General features: G+C 39.2%; 1 protein-coding gene across 4 annotated transcripts in view; it reads right to left on the minus strand.

The window, feature by feature from the left end:
• Window positions 1-26,293, minus strand: part of gpc3 (glypican 3) — a 331,966-nt gene that overhangs the window by 129,511 nt on the left and 176,162 nt on the right. For all 4 annotated transcript variants that reach the window (XM_062045445.1, XM_062045441.1, XM_062045443.1 and 1 more), the window contains exon 3: window positions 12,268-12,950. In XM_062045445.1, the coding sequence (XP_061901429.1) occupies window positions 12,268-12,950 (683 nt within the window). The remainder of the gene's footprint in view (window positions 1-12,267; window positions 12,951-26,293) is intronic.

The following is a 26,293-nucleotide window of genomic DNA, read 5'->3' on the forward strand; positions in this document are numbered from 1 at the left end:
GTTACTGGCTAGCTAGTTAAAATGGGATATTGTGATTTCACAAGACTGTCTTAGAAGTGATCATTTGAAAATGTTCAATTTGAAAAATGTGCACTTAGAGAAAATATAAAAATAAAGTGTTGCATATTGATATTTATCTGTTTCTATATATATTTATTGTGAGATATCATTAAGATGATCAGTGTTTCCACAAAGATAAATATCATTAATTATTAATAATAACAGAGTTAAAGGTAAATTGAGCAAATTGGCTACTTCTGGCAATTTATTTAAGTGTGTATCTAACTGGTAGCCCTTCGCATTAATCAGTACCCAAGAAGTAGCCCTTGGTTTCAAAAAGGTTGGTGACCCCTGCTGTACATATACAAGTACATATGCACACATACACTCATGCACATAAACACGTTTCATCAAACATATATTAACGTTGTTGCCCTAGGGTAAACTGGGTATAACACATGGCACACTGACAAAGCTTAACCTATTGTTACTATAACAATCTACAAGGTTAATGTAGGTTGCTTCTCTTTCTTCCCCTCCATTTTTCTGCATTCTTTCGTATCTCAAGTTATCATTACGTATATGTATTGTTGCATTTGAACAATTGTATTGTTGATAATAAAGGTAAAGTATTGGTATTGTTTATTATCAATAGCACTATTTCTATTGGTATTCATATTGCTCCATTTTTAGTGTAATAATGCTCATTGACATTTCTGTATTATTTTTTATTTTCGCTAACTGCTTATTTGCCATTACTTTTACCATCATATTTGTACATGTCGTATTTGCTGATGTTGCTCTATTGTTGTTGTTGTTGTTGTTGTGTTTGCTGTTGTTGTTTTTGTCTCTCTGTCTAATCCCCCTCTTGTCCCCACAATTCCCCCCTCTGTCTTCCTTTTTTTCTCTTTCTATCCCCTCCTGCACCAAATGATAATATAAATACATTTAATAAAGTCAAAATACAAATAAGGCAACAAGAGAAGTATCCTACACTTCTCTTTTGTAAAGTAAATCTGAACAGCCGATATGGGCATCTACATCTACTATATGATTTGCCAGAGAAGCTGGGCAGGACATCAAAAAAATAAAAAATAAAAAATAAAAAAATAAAATAAGGGCATTTTTAGTATGCAGAGCTCCTCTCCCTCTGCGTCACAGATTAAAGAGTTTGTAATGGCTGGTGCCTGAAAGCGTGTGTTTGTTGTCCTCCCATTTCCTCGGATGTCTATAAAATAAATACTTAGGTTGTTTTTTTTGTCTTTACGATGTTTCACACGGAACTATTTTGTAGAGATGGACAAGTACGAAAATGAATTAGCCGCTAAACTCTGACATAAAACAGATGGCGACATCACGACTTGGTTTGAGGAAACACGAGAAGGTAAGACAACATATTATAGTATTTCATAGTAACCCTAACAGGCATCATGCAGTGACATAACTGTTGCTAAAAATAGTTTTTTTATGAAGTCTCTATCGATTGGAGAGTGGCAGGTCTATCTAATGTTGTGACCAGGTGAATCTATATAATGTTTATGACAGGTTTTTTGTATCATGTTTTGAGCAAAAAGTGTGCTGATGTTTGTCTTCAAAATATATATTTAATAGTGTACATTGTCAAAAGATACATTCTGATACTTTTTGGGGCGAGGTTTAATTTGCAATCTGGGAATGCCTCCAAACACAAACTATCTTGCAGACACATACAGAGAATGGGTTATAAAAGTGACCGTGTGCAGAATTTACACAACATTATACCAAAGCATATCCAATATATATACGTAATCTAGACCACATGGAAGTGTTTTTAAAATACCTGTAGATTGAAATCATCCTGGGTACCCTTTGAGATAAACTGACTTTAGTGCCATATTATCCAATATCATATTGAAAGCCCCCGACTTGAGCAGGATACAACCCCTTTAAATGCGCAGGCATATTTAGGACCTGATTTAGTAAGATCCAAATACCACATGCTAGACAGCGTGTGCAGAAAATAAAATAGCGTGTACTATTAGTGGGCGTGTTGCATCTACTAACACTGCAATTTAGCATGCATACAAGGCTTTTACCACAGAGACACTTGGTCATCTCTCTGCACATTCATGTTACCATGCTCCTACCTGTTTGCGATGTGTTGAACCAGGGGCACACACCTGTAATCTGTAACACCTTTTCTGAATCGTAATCTAGACAACAGAAATATATGCCAACTGAACCTAATTCTGTGTGCAAGGCTGTGGCTCGCATCACCAGCGCATTTGTGCTCCTGGAATGACTCAAACACAAGAAAATGCACAAAGATAGATTTCTTTTAATGCAGGAAATATATTATAGTAATATATTTTCTAGATAAAAACAAAACAAAACAAAACAGACAGCCAGCAGACACCAAAGTGCATCAATTGAATTCATTTTAATCAGCTGTTAAGTCATCCATGAGCTATACAATTATAAAATATAATTGTTGAATAGATTATGTATCTAATATCTTTAAAATCCGTCAGTCCAAATATGTTGACACACACACGTAGGACGGAGGATTCTCATCTGTCCATCGTCTGTTTTTGCAACGCAAGCACTGATCCTGTAGCCGTGTGCATTTGTGTCAGTCTTTCTGACACGTGCTAAATAAAACTCAGTCTGCTCCCAAAACAGTGATGAGTGTTGATAAATCACATTGCACGTGCTTAATTACTATATTTGCATCTTCTCCTCCCAGTATTGTAGGCATTTTGACGATCAGCATATATTTTACATATTAATGAAGACAGAGATGCAAAATGGATTGCACACCTTATTCTGCTCACTTAAAAGACACAATCCACTTTGCACACGTTTAGTAGATCAGTTTTGCGTGTGCTATCAAGTGTGCATGTGTTTTAGTACACATAAGCGTTTAGTAGATCAGGCCTTTAGTGTGCCTCAAATATAAAAAAAAATGTATGAGTTCGCAGCATAAATTACGTCTATGCTGCAACACATTTCCACCAACAAGCTGTGTGGTTGGCCTTGTACAAAAATGTGCTTTTAAATGTTTAAGCAAAACTTCCAAGTTCCAAGCAATGTCATGCTGGACATCACGACAAACCAATATTTGAGTTCTGAGTTGAGTTTTGATGGCAGAGTTGCACTGATTCTCTAGGTCGTCATCCCTCAGTAGGCTCACCATCGCCTTTCATTTCAAACCGTATCGTTCTACAAAAAATGGTCATAAACAGACGGGAAATATGGTCGATAACTGGTTAGTTCAATGGGTAATGATGATGCTTGTTCTCTGGCCAAGACAACCAGGGTTCCAATCCTAGTCAGACTGAATGGTAACACGTACTATCATTATTGTTGTTTTTATTCAAAAAGGAGTTAAATTTCTGTTGTTGTAATTATATGCATAGTATGTTCAGATTATTATCCTTTGCCAGAAGGCTATGTAATCGTTGCTGTTGGTTTGTCTGTCGGACAGTAAGTTAGTTAGTTAGTAAAATAAATAAAAAAATATATGGTTGAGTTTTGGGGGGCAGCATGATGAGGGGGGGCTGACAGGCAAGACACTTACAGCATCTTTTTTCATTCCTGAACAATACAAAAGCATCCAGCTAGGTGGCAGCATTCGCTCGAATTACTTAACAGGCTCAACCAGGAAATATGACCAATACATACATAACGCTTAAGTTTACCGATAATGAGAATATAATTAAATAATTAAATAAATATTGTCAGGTTCTCATTAGGATTTCAATTGAGGGGATGTGTGAAATCATTTTGTAAGGAGCGTGAAAGAACATATTTGAGAGCCCCTGATCTATGCGGAGGACATGTATAGTACACATACTTTGATTCTGCACTTGAGTTATTAAAGGTATATTACATTCAAGTCTTTATAGTAATACATACAAAATTGTTATAATCATCAGACCAGTACTTCTTATATAATGGGGCAAGCATGTTAAGGTGTTGGGGGGAATGTGAGAAATCAACACACAAGTCTTTAGCTCGGTGGCATGTAGGTGCACAGAGTGGTTTGTACTGATGAATACATACATTGTTATTAACAGGTTCTCAATTGTATTTCAATTTACAATGAAAAAATGTAAACGTGAAAAAATGATGTCCCAAAGGGGGGGTCATGACAAAAAATGATTTAGACGCACTGGCCTGCGTTTACGTTACGAGTCTACCTCTTTGTGTTTGTGCTTGCGGTTCCCCCTCCACCCACAGAGACAAAGACAGTGGATGATTGACAATCTTTTAATCAATTTGTTTCACTCCGCTATAGATAGCTCAAAAAGTTATGAGCACATTTAATAACATTTTCAGAAAATTTCGTAAATGAGACAAGTAGCAAATGATTAAATTTTGAGAGTGATCCGGATCACCATCTGCATTCCGGACTTTTTTACAATTGGGAGATTGGCACAGGTCTGCGTTATCGGAGTGCTTTTCTAGTTGTAATTAAGGAGCCAAGCTCAGGGGTATATTTGTCATAATTTATTCAACAATGTATGTGCCTTTCTTTCAATTAATAATACTAAATAACTATTCTTTGCAATATCTCTTAAGTGCAGCCGTTTTCAAAGTATCCATGAAGAGGCACAGCAGCTTGAGAGAAATAGAAAAACTTCTTAAAATATTTACTTTTATGTATTGTAAAATACAATTTGGTGCTTTAATCGATTAGCTTCTTTATCAATTAATTCAATATATTAATTAATTTAGCAATTGAAACATTTCATTTGATTAGTTGAATATTGTGTTAATTAATTGAATTACTTGAATGCACATTAATTAATAAAAATACAATTATTTAAATCATTAGTTTATTCATTTAATTTATGTTTACGTCATACGGTGAGAGTACACAGCCTGGTTTGTGCAGGAAAGACAAAACAGGCTTTAGAAAATTCCCTGTAGGGAGCCTTGCGAGCCAAACATCTTCTTTATAGCTTTATTGGAGTAACTTTAAAAAGAAAGAACCAAAAAAGAAATGGTTGCTGAATAAATACAGTGTGTAATGTTATCAATAACACAATCAATACCCAAGGTGTACTCATTGCTCCATCGGTGTTAGACAACATTATAGGTGATCCTACAACAAAGGCAGATATTAGATCAGGTTTTCATGTTAAGACTTCCCCTGACCCACTTCCCATGGACTGACACTTGGCACATATTATTGGTCTTACTCTACATAGGCACTGCCAAGGGTGACACATTTTTCCCACCGCTTTATTAAGCTGTGAAGAACACAGCTGTCGAAGCCAGAAGGCATGACTTGATCTCAGAAATTAGGTGATTGCAATTCAAAAATGGGGGTCAGGAAAGATTTCAATTAATGCAACGCTGCTTCCGTGTGGGCGTCACGTGCGTTATGAATCGATATATTGGAACACCCTTTGGTCAGGATGCCACGCCTCCTGGTTTTGATGGCCTCTGGAAATGTATGCATCAGTGAAGCTTGTACTGTATGCCCTGGTAATTGTGGTAACCTTTAGCAGGAAAACCATCCTCACGACACCATGCATGCTGGTCTCAAATTGAGTGACAATGCCTCTATGGCTTCACTGGGTTTTAGTCTTTCCATCATTGTGATGGAGCCATGTTTGATCATGCGTGATAAGTCTGTTGAAGAAGTCCTCTTGATTTGCTGGTGCTTGACACATGACCAAAATAGTTTAGGCATCTTGAGCAACCGGTGAGTCCACCCTGTAGACGACTTTTGCAAGTGCAAATATTCACTGATCTTGACATCTACTAATCATCAAAAATGTTATCCACAATACTTCTGTTAGTACACACTTTGTCCTTGAGGGTGCAGATTTTGACAGTGGAGTGCTGTCCCAACCAATTGGTTGTAAACAACTTGTAATATTTATTCACTCCTCTTCTTCCGCCATGTACAAAACATAGCGATGATTGAGGCTGGTAAGCAGGCACGTGCACAGATAGACCCTTAGTGGTGCTCAAGCTCCTGCCCTTTTGAAAAGTGCCCTTCCTGCTGGAGGCCAATTTTTTTCACTTCATAAAATTTACTCTCTGTAATCAATTCCCCCAACTATGTTTTTGTGAGTTATTGGGAGAATTCTTCTCCAAACTGCTTCACAGTGCTCAAAAACAATGAAAATAATAATAATAAGTGGGATATACCCTGACCGGGGCTCAAACCTACATCCCTTGTTTCTATTTAATTCATTTATTTAATACAAAGACAGCACATATTATTAAAAAAAAACAGTTCTGTAAATTTTTCAGTATTAGCTTTTGAGCTAAACTTCAACTGGGCAAGTTATAAAATGTCAACAGTTAATAGGAATACAATAAAGCATTTGAACCACTGCTATCTATTCTGAGGGGCAAAGCTGGGGGCAGGCAAATATTTTTTAAACAGTTTGACTGTTCTACAATTTGGACAATTTAAGATTGTAATTATTGAGAGGAAAGGTGGATCTTAAATTGAGCTATGACAGTTTGGTGAGATATATTGTGGTATATTATTTGTGTGATGCTGCTTATACTTCAACTCAGAAAAAAATAATACATTTGTCTACTGTACACATTATCTTTTTTTTATGAATAAATTTTATGATTTAAGTTTGTATTGCTTAATATATACACGGCTGCCCCGCCCTAAATCCAGAAAACGTGCGGGGTAGGGCAACGTGATCTGTGAGGGGCTCTGTTTTGAATGAAAACAAAATATTATTGAACAATATATTTCTCATGAATTAATTTTAGTACAAAACATGGATCAAATAAAATTTAGGTTTGATTAAAAAAGTCTAAAAATCATTTCAAATTAATAAAAAGGTGTGAAAAATTGTTGTAATAGGTCTGAGGAAGGTCCCGAAATAAAATGCTTAGTGCCCAAATTTAGCGTGGGGCGGCCCTGACTATATAAGTTGAAAACATCCTGCTGCAATTTTTAACTTAATAATAATAATAATATTAATTTTACCAAACATTTTTGCAATCGGTGCCCTTTTTGTCTGGCTTGACAACTTGTTCCGCAAATGTCTGCACATGCCTGGTGGTTAAGCTCTACCGCCACAAACTGAGTGCAACATCCTGGTACTGACGGTGCACCACATTTTGCCGTACTTCTAGTTGGGACACACTTATGCACTTTTTTTTCCATTTGCAGGCTTTCACCTGTCAGGTGGCGGCACAGTGACTCAATCTCATGAATCAGTGTGACTTTGTTTTTACGCCAGATACTCTTCTTGATGCAAACCGGGCCAGGAAAAGAACCTATACCCTCTGCAATGAAAGGCAGAAGCATGCACCATAACACCACCAGAAATGAACTCAAAATGTAAATGTAAGTGTGGAAGCAGGACAATTAAGGCTATGTCTAGGCTATGTCTACACTAACCCCTTAAACGAATAATTATTTAGCCTTAGCCTCGTTTCAGCCACACAAATCTATCGTTTAAGGTCCCCCTCCTAAGACAATTTTTTTACACGGGTAAGTGCGCCGTGTATTTCTTTAATCTCTGGCTCTTAGCTTTGTATGGACTGATTGATAGTTTACAAACTGAGTTTGGAGAGGAAGTGAAGTCAGAAAAACCGCGCCCCCCACAGGAAGTGACGTCAGAAAGAATGCGCCACAGCCAGCTTCATAACAACCGGAGCTAACCACTGGAAAGATGGAGGCGAGTCATCCAGACCTTCTAAATGTACAGACGCTTGTGGAAATCACACATGAATACCTTAAGTAAAGGAAAAGCGCGATTGCAGCTATTTCGGATACTACACATCTCAGACGGCAAGAGAACTTTCGAATGTCCGGGTCAGCTGTGATTCTACTTACCGAAAAACTGGCTGTGATAAAAAAAAAAGGAAGCGTGTGCTTTGTATTACCTGGCCGTCGAGTGAAGACTACGGAAAACATTGAATACATTTGGACTGGCAAAGCAGACTGGATCAGTTATTGTCCGCCATGTATGTCGCAGACTCAACGTCTAGGTCCAGGGTATTTAAAGTCACCAAAAACGAATGGACAAAGAAGGTGACGGCAAAAGAGTGAGGAGTGTCCTGACCAGATATCTAGATCCCTAGATTGATTGTTATAAAATGTTCTTTGTCACATTGTATACTTTTACATGTCCATTAAAGATTTGATTAATTTATGATGGCTCAGGTGTGATTCACTACAATAGGGCCCCACAGTACACTGGATTCCAGTTAATTGAAACACTGGATATTGTTCAGATAAGTTAAATTTAGTTTAAGAACTTGCACACAAAGCAACACTGAAGGTGACTATGACGTGCGCATTTTCCGCGCATGCGTACAAGGTCGCGTTGCGCCGGCGGACGGAGGGGCGGAGGGGGTCTTAAACGACTATTGTGTGTGTGTGTGGACAAGGATAAGGTTAGGCGGGATTTACCCTTTGTCTTCATCAATGGGTCACCAGGAAATGGGAATAATTTCTATCAGGGACTAAGCACACTTGAACGGACAATGTTGCAAGTCATTTAATTTAATTGATCATATCCCTTGAAGTAAAGTTAACCAATCACTGCTCTGCATTCAAAAGGCTCAAGCCTCACACTTTATTTTTATTAGAAGTTGATGCGCTGAAACATAAACCCACTTAAGTTAAAATGTTAGTAAGTATGCTGTAATCTCCCACTTATTTCTGCCCACTTTTAAAATGTTTATATGGGGTGAAGGCATCAAGCAGTATCAATTTCTCCGGTGACATTTTGGGTAGACAATATTAGCTGAAAGAGAAACAATTGTCCCGTCCCTTCAACGACAGCCCTGAGCATGGGATGTCTCAGCAAGATTACATTGGAACACAAACAAAACGCAGCAATGCACTGACACACTGTAGCAGCTGTAATCCTATAGTGAAACCAATCTGTGTCATGGTCACAGCTTAAAGTCATGTGTGCTGACTGGAACTGTGATGGCATTTCATTTTAAATAAGGGTCTTGCACACAGAGAGAGAGAAAGCGTCTCAGGATGCGAAGTAAGTGAGGTCAACCTGCGAGTTAATAAATGATGGCTTCTGAGTGGAAACCCAGTCACTGTGGGGATTCAGGGTGTGAGAGTGAAAAGTTCACCAGATATACAAGCGCAAACACACATCCAGCTCTGTTGCTGTGGTAGAAAAATGCCTTCATATTTCATGGGCACTTCTCCCTGACTTCACTTGTGGGCCCTGAACAAACCTGACACTTTTATGCGCAATAGAACACACACATAACGGGTCACCGCTGTTGGCAAGACTTTTATTGCAGCAAGGAAAGAAATGCTTGTTAAAATAATGATCCAAGTCACTTCCTCCATTCATCCTCTTTATGACTCGGAAAAGGTTGCTTTTAACTCAGCGGTCAGAACATAGTTTAGGATACAAGAGAAAGTGTAACCATCCAGTACAAAAACTGTATCAGAAAGTCTTTAAGGCTCCATTTTAATTGCATAGTCAGAACATCTATTCGTAAAGGAAAATGTTTGTTTTGTATTATGTTTATTATTTATTATTAGTTTACACCTTCCCTCTGGCACTCATCGAAGGCATACGCTTACCCTTTCCCTCTCCCTTGTCTCTCCTGTCGTTTCATTGTTTGGTCTTGCCTCTTTGTAGCCTCTTTTTGCAGTGCCCTCCAAAATCCAAACAATGGAATTTAGCAACTGGCCTCTCAGCGACATTGACAAGATATCGGGTTTGGAATATTCTACCTGTCCTGACAGAACTCTTGGGAGAAGCCGAGTGCCACGGGGTGACCCTTTCGGTCAAGGACGTTGAAGATATCTACCCATTCAGAATCATGATAACTGATTGGAATAAGCGTTGCCATGGTGAAAGATGCTGGCAGCCATTCAGGGTACCCAATAGCTGCCACAAATGATTGGAGGATGCGGGCAGAGCTGGGGGCACTCAGACTTTTGTGATTTTGGACTCAATTGCAAACTGGACAACCTTTTGGAGACACCATCTGCTCTGCATGGCAAAGTATGAATTTGGGGACCATAAATAGACAGAGTGAAAAGTATACATTTGTTTTCACTCGCTCAACATTCTAATTTGGATTGTTTTCCCTGGCTGCAAGCAACCTGGCAGGGTTGTTGCTTCAAGAGTCCTGTAGAGGACAGTGCAGCAAACTCTTTCCCTGTCTCGCTTTGTTGACTTTTGTTGGACTGACTGGCTGTGCACTAAGGTTGCGGAACAGAGGTTATCTGCAGTCTTCCGCACACATTCACATCCACGGATAATACACGCTACAAACACACGTACCCCACAACCCATGCCTTTGTTGCTTCACCCCACGTGGTGGGACGGATATCGGAGCAGCGGCCCTAGTGGGTGGCAGCTCCTGACCGGATGTCCGCTCCCTCACCCCTTGTTGCAAGTCTCCAGTTGTATGTCGTAATATGTATGTGGTTTGCTCAAGGTTTTTTTCCCGGTCTCTAACTAACCCCCCCAGGAGTTTAGTTTAGTTCCTTAGTTTAGTTTAGTTTACCCTCCTCATCCTCCCATGTTTACCATTTGTATTACCTTTTTATTACGGCTATGTGACGACTCAGTGTTCCTGTTCTTTTTACCCTGTAATTGTATTTCTGTTCTTGGATAGATTTGTACTGAAAATGTAATCTCGTACTTTTTAAGTGGGATGACAATAACGTTCCATCCCTTCATCCATTATTGTGTTTGCACTGGACACACTTTTATTTCCATTTGAGTGAAATGTACTGGGTTTGGGGTAAAGTATCTACCCTAAGTGGAGGAGTATCATGGGATGTTTTTCATGAGTGAGGTAAGGCAGGAGTGTGACGTCGACAGGCGAATTAGCACAGCATCAGCAGTAATGCAGTTGCTGTATCACACCATTGTGGTGAAGAGTGAACTGAGCCGGAAGTCAAAGTGCTCAATTTACAGATCAACGTTTCTACCCTCACTTATGGTCACAATCTTTGGGTAGTGAACTGTAAGAATATTCTATAAAATATACTCTGTGTACTACTTTTTCATTACCATAATGCAGTTCATTGTTTTCCTGTAGGAAAGGTCACTGACATCTTAGGCCTGACTAAGATCAGGGAGATTTGCAAGCTGCTTTGTTTGATTTGTTTTGTCTTACATGTTCAAGTTGATGACAATTGAACCTTTTTGCATTCTTAGCTTCTTTGATTTGTTCTTTTTTTTAAAGAATGGTACTTATTGTTGATGCAGACTTCCTGTACATTGTAGCGAGATTCTGGTATTCCACAGTATTTCACCCTCTTTGTCAAATTCCTCGCAGTCAAAATGTTCTTATGTCCAATAGATTTTTAAGGCACCTAAGAAAATGCCAAAAAAAATGCACATACCGTACTTTGTTTTGGCATTGTGGACTGATAACACAATACAAAAAATGGGACTACTTTCCCAAGTCAATGTGTCTTACAGGACCAGAGTGTCTCGCAAGATTTGGTATTGGTTGTGGGATTCCAGATGGCTGAATAAACAAGCGATGACGTTAAGGCACAAAGGTAAAATATAACAGTTTATTAAGCAGCTTTAACCCGAGCAAGCATCAAACAAGCGGACCGTGAATGCTTGGAGAAGTGGACTTTAGTCTGCTTTAATTGTAACTGGGTTTACTTGAGCTGAAATGTGAATGCAACAGGGAACCAGAGACATGAACCGCCATTGAAATGACAGAAATAATATGAAGAAATTAAAGTGCCGTCCCTGTGCCTGTGTGTGTTTGTATGCGTGTGTGTGCGTGAGTGTGTGTGTATGGCACTCCTTGAGACATCCCAAACGACAAAAACAGCATCTCAAACGACAAAGGCAGACGTCGTCAAGTCATTACAAAAGCTATCCTCATCGTATGCATGATATCTTTTTTACCGTGCAGCCTTTTATCCAGTAATAAAAATATAACTCTATCTGTTCAAAATGTGCACACCATTGGCTCTAAGGAGATCTATTTTTTTTATTTTGGTCCAAACAAGTGTGACTGGTGAGTATGTGCTTGAATTATTTTATTTTATAACCACTGAGACAGTAAAATAACTGTTTCCCTCATTAAATTTAGAGTTGTTAAATCCAGCTTCATTAAACACAAAGCTGCTACGGTCAGTCTGTTTTCTGGGCTATTATCGTGCCGTGTGTGTGTGTGTGTGTGTGTGTGTGTGTGCGTGCGTGCGTGCGTGTGTGTGTGTGTGTGTGTGTGTGTGTGTGTGTGTGTGTGTGTGTGTGTGTGTGTGTGTGTGTGTGTGTGTGTGTGTGTGTGTGTGTGTGTGTGTGTGTGTGTGTGTGCAGGACTCACCACAATACTGAGACGGCTGCGTGCATTCACAGCGTGTTTGAGAGCCAGTCGGATCATAGCTGGCAGTCTGAGAACCACAGCCTCCATGTCCTGCTCCCCACTCATGGCCGCCGCCAACCTCCCCAAGCCATCGACGTAGGTCTTCCAATGAGGCTGCACCTCAACCGCTCCTCCTAGGCAGCCATGCATCACTGCTTGACAGAACCCTCTGCAGGCTGGAGGCCCCAGCAAGCCCTGGCACTGCGCACAGTACCACAGTCTCATCAGGGCTCGGCCACAGTCCCGACTGGGTCGCAGGTGGTCTGTGGTATTAACCACCTCGATGCCCAGATTCAACGCCTGCAGGAAGACGCGTGTTGCTAAGAGCGAGCGGGACAGACGGGTCATCATAAGTTTGGGATACGGCCCAAAAGCTCCTGAGTCCTTCCAGGCTTCTCTAGCACACTCTTCAGATACAGACCCACTGCCTCCAAGTAGGCGGCGGTAGGCCAGGTGGAAAAAGCGGCCATAGAGCACTGCCACCATGTGGTCCACTGTAGAGTCTGAGCCCAGGATGTAGAGGGACATGTCCAAGAAGAGCTGCCCCACTGAGCTTTGGGCTCCGCTTCCCAGAGCGGGGAACTCTGACTTCAGCATGGCCAACGTGGAGTTACGACCGTGGCGCAGCACCAAGTCGAAGGCCTCTGCAAGAAAACAACAGATGAGTAAATATTTGAGTTCCTTTTGAAGGCATGTAGACTTTTTGTCAATGTCAGATAAATACAGTCTCTTATTTTGTCCCAAACACTCCAAAAATGAAAAGTAAAAGCACCTGCCGTATTTTTCGGACAATAAGGCGCACTTAAAATCCTTTAATTTTCTCAAAAATCAACAGTCTTCCTTATAACCTGGTGCACCTAGTGAATGTATTAATTCTGGTTGTACTTACCGACCTCAAAGCAATTGTATGTGCTACAAGGTGTAATGATAAGTTTGACCAGTAGATGGCAGTCACACATAAAACATATGGGTGCACTGCAGGTTGAAGCCCCTGTTCAATAAGCAAGTACCCGTAAGTAAGCAACACCAAAACTTTGATGTTTAATTGAGAACACAAAACATTACACACGGTGCCTAAAAATCTTTCATAATGTTTTGGTACGATTTTGGTAAGCTACCAAGCCGCACCTCTTGATCGAACGCTGAGTTTACGGCTACCTTAGTCAGACGTACTGGGCTTCAACGTACGGGTGTTATTATGGTGTATGTATAAGGACCCTAAAATGGCACCTATTAGGAGACATTATCTGGCAACATGAATGCAGCTGAGATAGGCTCCAGCACCCCCCACGACCCCGAAAGGGACAAGCGGTAGAAAATGGATGGATGGATGGATTGACACTCACATTCACACATAAAACTCATAATGTCTATAATATTGCTGACAGAAAAATATCCTCCATACCGTATGATAAGCAAATCACACTACTAAAGCTTTGCAGTGCAGGTGTGCAACTTAAACTTAAAGGTTTGTTGTTTAATGGCCTTAGTATTATTTTAGATTAGTGTTTAAGGGCTCTGAAGACTGGATGCACTGACAGACTCACAGTCAAAAAGGTGGGGTTCTATGGGTGTTTTTGTATCTTCACTTTTATCGTTTTCACAGTAAATGGCAGGTTATTGTGGTAGTCCATATTACCCATCCCTACTGGCCAAATGTGACCTGTGGGCCTTGAATATGACACCTGTGTTCTAAATACTTTACCATTACATTAATACCAGGAAACTAACAATATTGTTTTTCAACCATTTTGATGTATTCAGTATTTGCTGTGTAATTTTAATACAGTAAGCAAAAAAATCTTGCAAGTGCAAAAATTCTGAATCAAAGAGGTTGTGTACAGACAACATATCTTTGGGTGCAACATCCAGCACCTATTTTCCAGGCAAGAACATTTCTTTCCACCGGAACTTCCCCTGTTTTCAGGTCAACTCTGTAGTGTTGTGCAACTTTGTTTACACTGCTGTCATCTGTGCAACCTTTCCATATTTGCAAGTTGCCTGCTAGCTTTTCCATGCAACAACTCTGTCCTTATGTGTTTGGGCCATCTCATGCTTACTAAAAATGACTAAAGCTTTCTTACACTTACACTTGCAACCGTTTAGATGTCTTCAGTGTTCATTGTGTAATTTTAATACAGTGCCAATAAGTTGTGAGCAAAAAGATCTTGCAAGGGCAAAAAAAATTTCTCGTTCGCTCGCATCACAGGTACCTCCTGGGGGCTAAGCCGCCACTGTTCTTTAAACCTAGCGACGCCCCTGTGTGGCGCTCTGTATGGGTTGTGCACAAAGTGCTTTAGCAGACATATTATGTACGTGTAAAACATATCCTCAAAACGTCATAATCATTAGTCCAATGATTAATGTCTTGTGGCCAATTACTGTAGTCCAGTCCATGCAAGTGCAGAGACGTTTTTCATGGTAATCGATACACATGTGTTTATCAGTCCAAAAAAGCCGTAGCTGTCAACAATGGCTTTTGAAAAATTACATTTATGGAAATAGGGAAAACAATTTTTTCCCAACATAATTGCAAGTACATTAAAAAAAATACAGAAAAATCTAATATTAAAATGGGAGAGCGCCAGGAAAGAGTGGCAAAATACGTCAGTTTCCCTGATACAATGTTTGATTAAAGGCCTACTGAAACCCACTACTACCGACCACGCAGTCTGATAGTTTATATATCAATGATGAAATCTTAACATTGCAACACATGCCAATACGGCCAGGTTAACTTATAAAGTGACATTTAAAACTTCCCGGGAAATATCCGGCTGAAACGTCGCGGTATGATGATGTATGCGCGTGACGAAGTCAGAGTAACGGAAGTTATGGTACCCGTAGAATCCTATACAAAAAGCTCTGTTTTCATTTCATAATTCCACAGTATTCTGGACATCTTTTACAACGCAGGTGAGCACGGGTGTTGATGAGTAGATGAGGGCTGGCTGGCGTAGGTGGAGAGCTTATGTTTTTAGCATAGCTCTGTGAGGTCCCGTTGCTAAGTTGCTAAGTTAGCTTCAATGGCGTCGTTAGCACAGCATTGTTAACCTTCGCCAGCCTGGAAAGCATTAACCGTGTATTTACATGTCCACGGTTTAATAGTATTGTTGATTTTCTATCTATCCTTCCAGTCAGGGGTTTATTTTTTTGTTTCTATATGCAGTTAAAGCACGATGCTATCACGTTAGCTCGTAGCTAAAGCATTTCGCCGATGTATTGTCGTGGAGATAAAAGGCACTGAATGTCCATTTCGCGTTCTCTACTCTCATTTTCAAGAGGATATAGTATCCGAGGTGGTTTAAAATACAAATCAGTGATCCACAATAAAAAAAGGAGAGTGTGGAATCCAATGAGCCAGCTAGTACCTAAGTTACGGTCAGAGCGAAAAAAGATACGTCCATCACTGCCTCTCAAGTCGTTCACTGTAACGTTCCTCATCTACGAATCTTTCATCCTCGCTCAAATTAATGGGGTAATCATCACTTTCTCTGTCCGAATCTCTCTCGCTCCATTGTAAACAATGGGGAATTGTGAGGAATACTAGCTCCTGTGACGTCACGCTACTTCCGGTACAGGCAAGGCTTTTTTTTTATCAGCGAGCAAAAGTTGCGAACTTTATCGTCGATTTTCTCTACTAAATCCTTTCAGCAAAAATATGGCAATATTGCGAAATGATCAGGTATGACACATAGAATGGATCTGCTATTCCCGTTTAAATAAAAAAAATCATTTCAGTAGGCCTTTAAAGGTGCCTACCAAATGTCATGGCGATCCACTTTAACACCTGGAAGTGAATGTGGGTGTGCTGTTGAGTGCATGGAGCATTGACAGATTTAGCATCAATCCGACTGATTGGCTCAAACTTTGGGATTTAATAACAGAACAGGCAATACAGTAAGGGAGCATGTTTTGACAAATGTTCACCTTGTTGATTTCAAAGGTTCAGGAATACAAGAGCTTGCTTACACGAACAAATACAGAGTTACATACTGTAAGCCAGAAACACAAATAGACTGCAATAAACTAGTATATTAGTACCTCGGTTTGGGTACGCCCCACTTTTCATATGACTTAGTTTTTGTTGAAAATGTTCATCATATTTTGTTTGCCCTGGTTTAGGTATGCTGTCTAAGGTATCGTACGGCCAAACATTGCACGTAACAAACTAGTCTGTTTGCTGGCTATCAGACTGCGGAATCTAGTGCCCAAACAAATAATTCTAGGCATTGGTGCTGTGTTTTTTTTGTATTGAGTACAACTTAAAAATAAGCCACAAAGGGGCCAAAGAAAGTTGTGAGTATCAGCACTTTGATTAAACAGAAGGAGAGAAACCCTAACAAATTCCATAAATGACTCAAGCAAAGGACTAAGATGACGTGCATGTGCCCTTCTCCGTCTCTGCTCATCCCCCTCTTTGGCAACAAGAGTCCTTAAAGTAAAAGTGATGTTAAATATTAATGAGTCAAGTATATGCCTGTAGCATAGTAATATAAAACTATAATTATTTTCAATAAAATGTGTTTTGTGTCAATATTTGTGGGGGTCTGGAACAGATTGACTGGATTTACATTATTTTTTTTATGAAAAAAAAAAAATTTGGTAGTCATACTGTACAGTATGTAGAGAATCACAAATAAATAAAGTCAGACATAAAAATAGATGACAATAGACTGTTTTATTGTAAAGAAACCGTTTGAGTCTTGTTTTTTTTTAATTTTATGAAATAACTTATCACAAAGGTGGTTTACGGTTTGGTTGTTTTCAAACATGCATACTATTACATCTCCATATTACCAAGATTTCCAGGTTCTCTTTTCAACACGTTCAAAAAGGAGTAGGAAGAAGCAGAGCTTATTTAATCCTATCCCTTTTCCATTTCATAGCAATTGCTAACACTTTTGTTCACTTCCTGTTCTCAATTTGTTCACAATATACTCCATAAATAATACAATTCCAAAATAATTAAATAAACCATAAATAGTGAAGTTGTATTTCATATATTTATATATATATATATATATATATATATATATATATATATATATATATATATATATATATATATATATATATATATATATATATATATATATATATAGTAACAGAATATTTGTGACAACTATATATATATATATATATATATATATATATATATATATATATATATATATATATATATATATATATATATATATATATATATATATATATAGTAACAGAATATTTGTGACAACTACGGTAACTCATGAAGGTATAAATAGTTCTTATTGTCCTTTAAACTGAAGTGCGATAGTAAAGTCCAGGTATTATGTGTTTTTAAACTCCGACTTCCATTGCATTCTAATTCCGCTTCTCTTTTTCTTCCACAAAGTGTATTTAATTGGTCAAAAAAATGTGTGCAAACAGCAAAGCATAACATGAAGCAGAGAGTGATATCAGGTCAAAGGGAGGATGGAAAATAATCTGCTGCATTTTGAGGTTAAAACAGTCACCATCTTATCTCTAAGGTGGCACAGGAAGTGAGGGCTCTATCAAAGCAGCCAGCAGCCAAAGTATGAGCGCACAATAACAGTGTGGATTATCACTGGAACGCTATTACTGAACTTAGCAGGGGACCTGAGAGTACGGAGAGGAGGCAAGTGATGCTTTATAGCCCCACAGGTCCGCTATATCTCAATGTGCAATGATAGCTCCAACGGCTTTGTGCAGGAAATGCTTTGGTATGACGAACATGGAGGGCAGTTTCATCTTCTTTTTATTTCACTTTCATTTTGCTCGTTATTCCGCATCAAATGGTCCGCAGAACCTCCCCATGAGAAATGTACACAGTGAAATGGGATGACAATATTGTGTGCAGAGCACAAGATAAGTCTGTGAACATTTTCAGCCAAAGAGAAAGTGAGTATTTTGAATCTGAGGCAAGTGAATGGAGGTGCACGCAAAATAACATGCATAACTTATAAATACATGAGGTAACACTTTAGTATGGGGAACATATTCACTATTAATTAGTTGCTTATTAATGTAACAAAGACTTCATTTAGAGTTATTTGGACACTAGGGGAACATATAAGGGTTAGGGTTAGGGTTACTAATAAGCGATAATTCTGAGGTTATTGAGGGAAGACTCTTAGTTAATGGCTTACTGGTTGTATAATAAGGCCATGCAGAATAAGGCATTAATAAGTACTTAATAATGACTAATTAAGAGCCAATATGTTACTAATTTGCATGTTAATAAGCAACTAATTAATGGTGAGTATGTGTTCCCCATACTAAAGTGTTACCATACATGATAAAAAGCTTGCAACTAGTATAAAAGTGCATCTGTCAAGGATTAAAAGCAACAATATGTTGTAGTAATAAAAGTAGTAGGAGTAGTTTTCATTATCAGTGTTTCCGACAGGACTGCAATCTATTTGTGGCAGTGGTGGGCTGACGTCATTGTCAAACTAGTAAAACTTGCCATGACGTATTTGGAAAAAGTGAGTAAAAATATGAAAAGCAAAACATTTATGTTTAAAGGCCTACTGAAATGATTTTTTTTTTATTTAAACGGGGATAGCAGATCCATTCTATGTGTCATACTTGATAATTTCACGATATTGCCATATTTTTGCTGAAAGGATTTAGTATAGAACAACGACGATAAAGTTCGCAACTTTTGGTCGCTGATAAAAAAAAAGCCTTGCCTATATCGGAAGTAGCGTGACGTCACAGGAGGAAGGATTCCTCACAATTCCCCGTTGTTTACAATGGAGCGAGAGAGATTCGGACCGAGAAACCGACGATTACCCCATTAATTTGAGCGAGGATGAAAGATTTGTGGATGAGGAAAGTGAGAGTGAAGGACTAGAGAGGCAGTGCAGGACGTATATTTTTTCGCTCTGACCGTAACTTAGGTACAAGGTCTCATTGGATTCCACACATTCTCCTTTTTCTATTGTGGATCACGGATTTGTATTTTAAACCACCTCGGATACTATATCCTCTTGAAAATGAGAGTGAAGAACGCGAAATGGACATTCACAGTGACTTTTATCTCCGCGACAATACATCGGCGAAGCTCTTTAGCTACTGAGCTAACGTGATAGCATCGGGCTCAAATGCAGATAGAAACAAAATAAATAAATCCCTGACTGGAAGGATAGACAGAAGATCAACAATACTATTAAACCATGGACATGTAACTACACGGTTAATAATTCTCAGCCTGGCAAAGCTTAACAATGCTGTTGCTAACGACGCTGAAGCTAACTTAGCAACTTAGCAACCGGACCTCACAGAGCTATGATAAAAACATTAGCGCTCCACCTACGCCAGCCAGCCCTCATCTGCTCATCAACACCCGTGCTCACCTGCGTTCCAGCGATCGACGGCGCGACGAAGGACTTCACCCGATCACAGATGCGGTTGGCGGCTAGCATCGACTAGCGCGTCTGCTATCCAAGTAAGTCCTCTTTGTTGTGTTGCTACAGCCAGCCGCTAATACACCGATCCTACCTACAACTTTCTTCTTTGCAATCTCCATTGTTCATTAAACAAATTGCAAAAGATTCACCAACACAGATGTCCAGAATACTGTGGAATTGTTTGATGAAAACAGAGCAGTTTGTATGGTGACACATTGGGTACGAATACTTACGTTGCCGTCGTGACGTCACGCGCATACGCATCATGCATAGACATTTCCAACCGGAAGTTTAGCGGGAAATTTAAAATTGCACTTTATAAGTTAACCCGGCCGTATTGGCATGTGTTGCAATGTTAAGATTTCATCATTGATATACAATGTTGGGTTGGTTACTGAAAACCAGTAACTCGTTATAGTTACTAGTTACTTCATTTCAAAAGTAACTCAGTTACTAACTCAGTTACTTACACCAAAAAGTAATGCGTTACTTTGAAAAGTAACTATTTAGTTACTTCTTTTTTTCTTCTTTTTTTTTAAAGCTCACATTAATGCCCTTTAGCCTTCATTTCAGTACTGTTATTGCACTGGAGAATAATACAATGTGTTGATCAACTTGACATGCATTTGCATCACTGAACTCTGCTAAGCAATGTGCTCTACATACAACACACAAAGACAAAGATATGTTACAAAGGCCAATTTGTTTCTGGCCAGAACAAATTGACAAAACTATTTTAAATAGCTGCAACATAACATACATAAGTAACAAACAGCATAATAACAACATAGCTGTAAAGCAAGAAAGGCACACACTACATACACAAAGCCTAACCAGGCATTTTTTCCAAAGAATTCTGACACAAAATCATGTCTGAAGCTCAGAACACTCTACACATTTCCCCAGTTTTAGTTTAGAGATAAGGAAAGATTGGCCTGGCCCACTAGAATCCCTCTTTATGTTTGTGAACTTTATAGTCTATACATTTAGAGTGATGTGATAGTCAAACACTCTAGAAGTCTAGGATGAAAGAGTATATAAGAGAATTGACAGCAACGTTCCCTCTAAGGTGCGCGCCTGTGCAATTGCGCACTGCTCAAGCGTCCTCTGCGCACGGCAAATCTATGCCACGCACAAAATCAAATAAAAAAATAAGCGCATAACAATTTTCGACACAACACGGACACAACAGTGAAAACAGTTTTCGTCATCATTGTTCAAATATTGTAACGTCTGTCGAGACGCTTTGAGGACATGAATTCCATCCATCACTTTACTGAGCAAAACTCTTTATTGTCTGTCATAAACACATCACCAAAACATTAGTAAAAAAAATGATATCTAGCAAAAGTGGTCATTTTCTGCAGTACAAACCAGACCAAAAGCAACTTTGTTAGATCAACAGCAGCTGCTCGCTCTTTCTCACTTGCGCCAACACATGCACATATGGCACTTAGCCAGTGATGCGTTTACAGCCACACAAAAAGTCGGACAACTCCAACACCACACATAAAGTGTCATCCCAGGTCGTTACTCTATGATTTACCAATCAAATGTGAGCTTATTCTAGTGTCATTTATTAGGAATCTTAATTTATAAATATTAATCATGAAATGCTGTTAGTATATTAAATAAATACTAATAAAAATATATTTTTTACAAACAGGAAGTTGCAGGAATGTACACATGATCCCCTGCTTACATCTCATTGTGCAACATGTGAATGTTTTAATGGGAACTAAATGCAATGTCTGAAAGGGCTACAAACTAAAAGGGGTACAAACTATTTCCAAAGCAGGACCTCCACCCAGACAAACAATACAAGTACACAGTTCATGAAAAACAATATTTGTTGTTATTGTCATGGTAAGTGGGCCTAAACACTTATATTAGAAAAGGAAATGACTGCTGTCATTTGATTATAATAATAAGAGAATGTTGTCTGTCTATCTGTGTTGGCCCTAGCTGCGATGGGTGGGGGACTTGTCCAGGGTGTACTCCGCCTTCCGCCCAAATGCAGCTGAGATAGGCTCCAGCGACCCCGAAAGGGACAAGCGGTAGGAAATGGATGGATGGATGGATGGAGATTAAACTTGTTATTAGTCAGGTTTGGGACAGGTGTGCTGCTGGTGTAGCCACAGTGTGCACATCTGATGTTGCTCACATGGGCTCCACTGAATGCTCAGGGAGTTTTTGCCTTTGCTCACACATGAACAATTAGAGGGAACATTGATTGCCAGAGTGTGTACCTTCAGTGCTGAATGATGAGCAGAGGCAGAGTTAATCCTTAAGTGGTGGAGGTGAAGTGGCATCGGAGTCTCTGTCTCTCTTTACTAGCTACGTCGAAGCATGTTGCTTATGTAGCTTGATTCAGCAGATTTGAATTGCTGTTTTGGGCAGTAGATGGGATCTTTGATCCAAAGCAAAATTTACATTTAACTAAAATTGTATTTTCTTTGTGCGCGACAAAAGAAAAGTAGTGAAAATATCTCCATGTTAACAAACTCGACTTCTGGCTCCGCCATGATCAGACACGCCTCCACCTCCCCACACTCACACTCACTCACACACACACACACACACACACACACACACACACACACACACACACACACACACACACACACACACACACACACACACACACACACACACCCACACACACACACACACACACACACACACACAGAGCGCAGGTCTCTCTTCTCCGGTTTGTGACACAAGAAGAATCAGAACTACGACACTGCAGCGTTCCGATAAAACACACTTTATACTACATTAAAAGTAACGTAAAATAACGCAGTAACGCATCATGTAGTAACGGTAACTTAGTTACTGAATATAAAAAATAACGCGTTAGATTACTAGTTACCGCCGAAACTAACGGCGTTACAGTAAGGCGTTACTTTGTAACGCGTTAGTCCCAACACTGTTGATATATAAACTATCAGACTGCGTGGTCGGTAGTAGTGGGTTTCAGTAGGCCTTTAAGGATTCAATTAACTCTATTGTCACAGCAGCAAACACACATATGTTGGCATAAAATGTAGTTGTTTTTATTTAGTTTAAAACTACAAATTAACAGTATTCTGTCGGTTCTTTTTGGCGTTTTCAAGCAAAACAGAGCCACCTGTGAGTGCTCTTAGATGGGCGGGGCACATTAGCACTCACTGCTCGTTGAGAAGAACAACACATGCTGTCATGTCAGAGTCTCCGAAAGATGTCGCCTGTTTTGAAAAAATAATATGAACAGGGGTCTTTTTGCTCGCTAAATACAGCAACAAAGCTGCTAAGTTCGCAACACCACTTCCTTTTACTATGTCTTCATTTTCACTGGCAGACCAGGAGTTTGATATACTAATATCCAAGAAACACGTGCTAAATAGCGTGTGCAAACTATACACTTGTGTATATTACTAGTGTGCGTGTTGCGGATGATCTACTAAGACTGAGTTTACAATTGATAACAAGTGCATAAGTGGTACAGATCAACATATTTAAATGAGGTTTTTGCATGTTTTTCGGATGTCACCATGGAGACACTCATTTCCCGCCACACTCAGGCCATTATATGATGATTTGTCATGTTCTTGACATGCAGCACACAAACATAATATCTACCACCTTTTCTAGGCTATATTAGACTAGACAACAGAACTTATTTTTAGCACGCTGAAGATGTGCTCTGGGAGGCGCTATTGTGTTGTGATGGTGCGTCTAGACTCAAGAAAATGCTAATTAAAGATGTTTTTTCATATAGTAGATAAAAAGCAAATGATACAAAAAACACGCCAGCAGACACGTAAACTAATACATTTAGCTTCTTTAAATCGGCCCCTTAGGTCATCCATCCATCCATCCATCAATTTTTTACCACTTGTCCCTTTCGGGGTCGCAGGGGGTCGCTGGAGCCTATCTTAGCAGCATTCGGGCGGAAGGCGGGGTACACCCTGGACAAGGTCATCCAGCAGCTATAAAATCATAAAAATAATTGCTGAATAGACAATACGTCTAATATTTTTACAATAATAATGATAATAATGTATTAGATTTATATAGCGCTTTTCTAAACATTCAAAGCGCTTTACAGTGACAGTTTAAATATATTGACACGCACACAGACGGAGAGTTCTCTAAATCAGTGGTCCCCAACCACCCGGCCGAGGCCCGGTACCGGTCCGTGGATTGATTGGTACAGGGCCGCACAAGAAATTAAAAAAAAATTAAAACAGATGTTTTAATTTTTAATTTTTTTAAATTGATTAAATCAACATAAAAAACACAAGATACACTTACAATTAGTGCACCAACCCAAAAAACCTCCCTCCCCCATTTACACTCATTGTAAGTTAATAATACTAACACAGACACGCATTAACATGTTAGCATATTAGCTAAAGCTAACGATGCTCGCTTAATTTCATTATAATAGCACATACAAATATGCATGAAAATACTCCTACAGACACCACACATGGGACGGTTTAATAAGTATGAATTGTTTTAGTTAAATAGTAAAACTTACAAACATAGCAAATGACAGATAATTTTCAAGTTTTTATTACCATGACTGGACTATTAGCTTGTTTTTGTGAAATGTTTTTTATGAACGTTATGATTTTTTAAACAACTCAACACAAATTGAACATAAACTTGCTTTTAATTAGAATAAAAATAAATATTACAGTGCATTGATGTATTTCTGCTGTAGGGGCACTTACAATTAGAGGAAAGGAGCTACACTTCCATGTTTAGATACCAGTTACACACATTAATATGATCATGATTTGATTTTGGTAATGTAATCTGTGATATTTCTACCAAAATAAATGCTTCTGGTATGCTGTAGATTGCATGTTGTACACTTTTGTACAAGTTAATGTATTCATATCTCTGATAATGTTTTAACCTACTCTATTTATTATTATAATGGAAGATTCCGCCTGCTAAATATTATGTGATTGCGGGCTAATACTCAAAACAAGTTATAAAAGAATATACACTTAATTTCAATCTGCCAGAAAACATTTATTAAGGTAGAATTATCACATATTACAATAAAAAACATCTTTGACAAAGCATGATCGTGATGTAAGATATTTTTCATCTTGTTTTGCTAGACAGACTGGATTTGACACATAAGGACGATATTACACGTGAAGCCGGAAGTGTGTGACTGGTTTGAGAAGAGGTGTCTTTACATGTTTTGACGACGTTGAAGTCTCCAATAAACGTTACTCTACTCTTCCTGCTTACCGTCTTTCTTTTCTGTTTTACTAAAGTAGTTAGTGTAACAATCTTCATTTTATGTTACCAATGTACTCAACTGTAATCCAAACACGGAAGTGAAGCTCCATCTCTCTGTAAGCAGCAGAGTGCGCCAGCACGTTTTCGCTCCAATGGAGGATAGAATTGTCTTAATTGTCGGGAGAACAACTTGCCATGGCTTTGGATCCGACATTTCCATAATTTCCCCGTTTCTTTGTTCAATTCTGCTCGCTATTTTCAAGCTTGTGTTTCAACAGTAACTGAATGCCATTACATTTAATAATAATAATAATACCTGGGATTTATTTAGCGCTTTTCTAAGTACCCAAAGTCGCTTTACATGTTAAAAACCCATCATTCATTCACACCTGGTGGTGGTAAACTACTTTCGTAGCCACAGCTGCCCTGGGGTAGACTGACGGAAGCGTGGCTGCCAATTTGCGCCTACGGCCCCTCCGACCACCACCTGTCATTCATTCAACATTCATTCACCGGTGTGAGTGGCACCGGGGGCAAGGGTGAAGTGTCCTGCCCAAGGACACAACGGAATGGTAAGAGGCGGAGAGCGAACCTGCAACCCTCAGGTTTCTGACACGGGCGCTCTACCCACTACGCCATGCCGCCCCATTTCCCACGCTACGGAATGGCCCGAGGGTCAAAAAGGAGTGAGGACACATGCGCGTTAATTGCGCGTTAAAAAAATGAGTGCCGCTAAAGGAACTTTTAGTTAACGTGTTAACTTTGACAATAGTTAAAAGAAAAAGTCTATACAGTCAGTAGTCTGATTTCATGTCGGAAAAAATATGTAATATGCAAACAAGCTTCTTGCAGTTTATAAATGTTACTGCATGAATACTAAATGAAGACTTAGGTCAATCAGTTCAAAGTGGTTAACACTGAAGAATTGCTCGTGTTCAATTCCCTTCACCACCAAATGTACAATGTATCCCTCTGGGACTGAGGTGGTTTTATTACTGCCTTGTACGGTCAGTCATTAAGCTCCTTATTCTTTAACTCCAGAAAAAAGAAGAAAATATTTTATTTTGTCTCACGTTCAACCCATCCTTCTTTAGGGAAGCAGCGGGCAGCCACCATGCAAAGCCCAGGGACTGGATATAGGTCATAGGTCTGCATCATGGTCAGTGAAGCATCCATGTGTGATTGGGTTGGAGGAAGCAGGATTTCAACCAGTAACCCTCCGTTTACATGATGACCTGCACTGCCTCTTGTGCGGGACTAAGTTATGCCGCATCTTGAGTCTATTTAGTATTTTATCAGGAATAATAAAAGATGTATTTGGT

The sequence above is a fragment of the Entelurus aequoreus genome, linkage group LG04 (genome assembly GCF_033978785.1).
Source record: "Entelurus aequoreus isolate RoL-2023_Sb linkage group LG04, RoL_Eaeq_v1.1, whole genome shotgun sequence".
Classification (NCBI taxonomy): Eukaryota; Metazoa; Chordata; class Actinopteri; order Syngnathiformes; family Syngnathidae; genus Entelurus; species Entelurus aequoreus.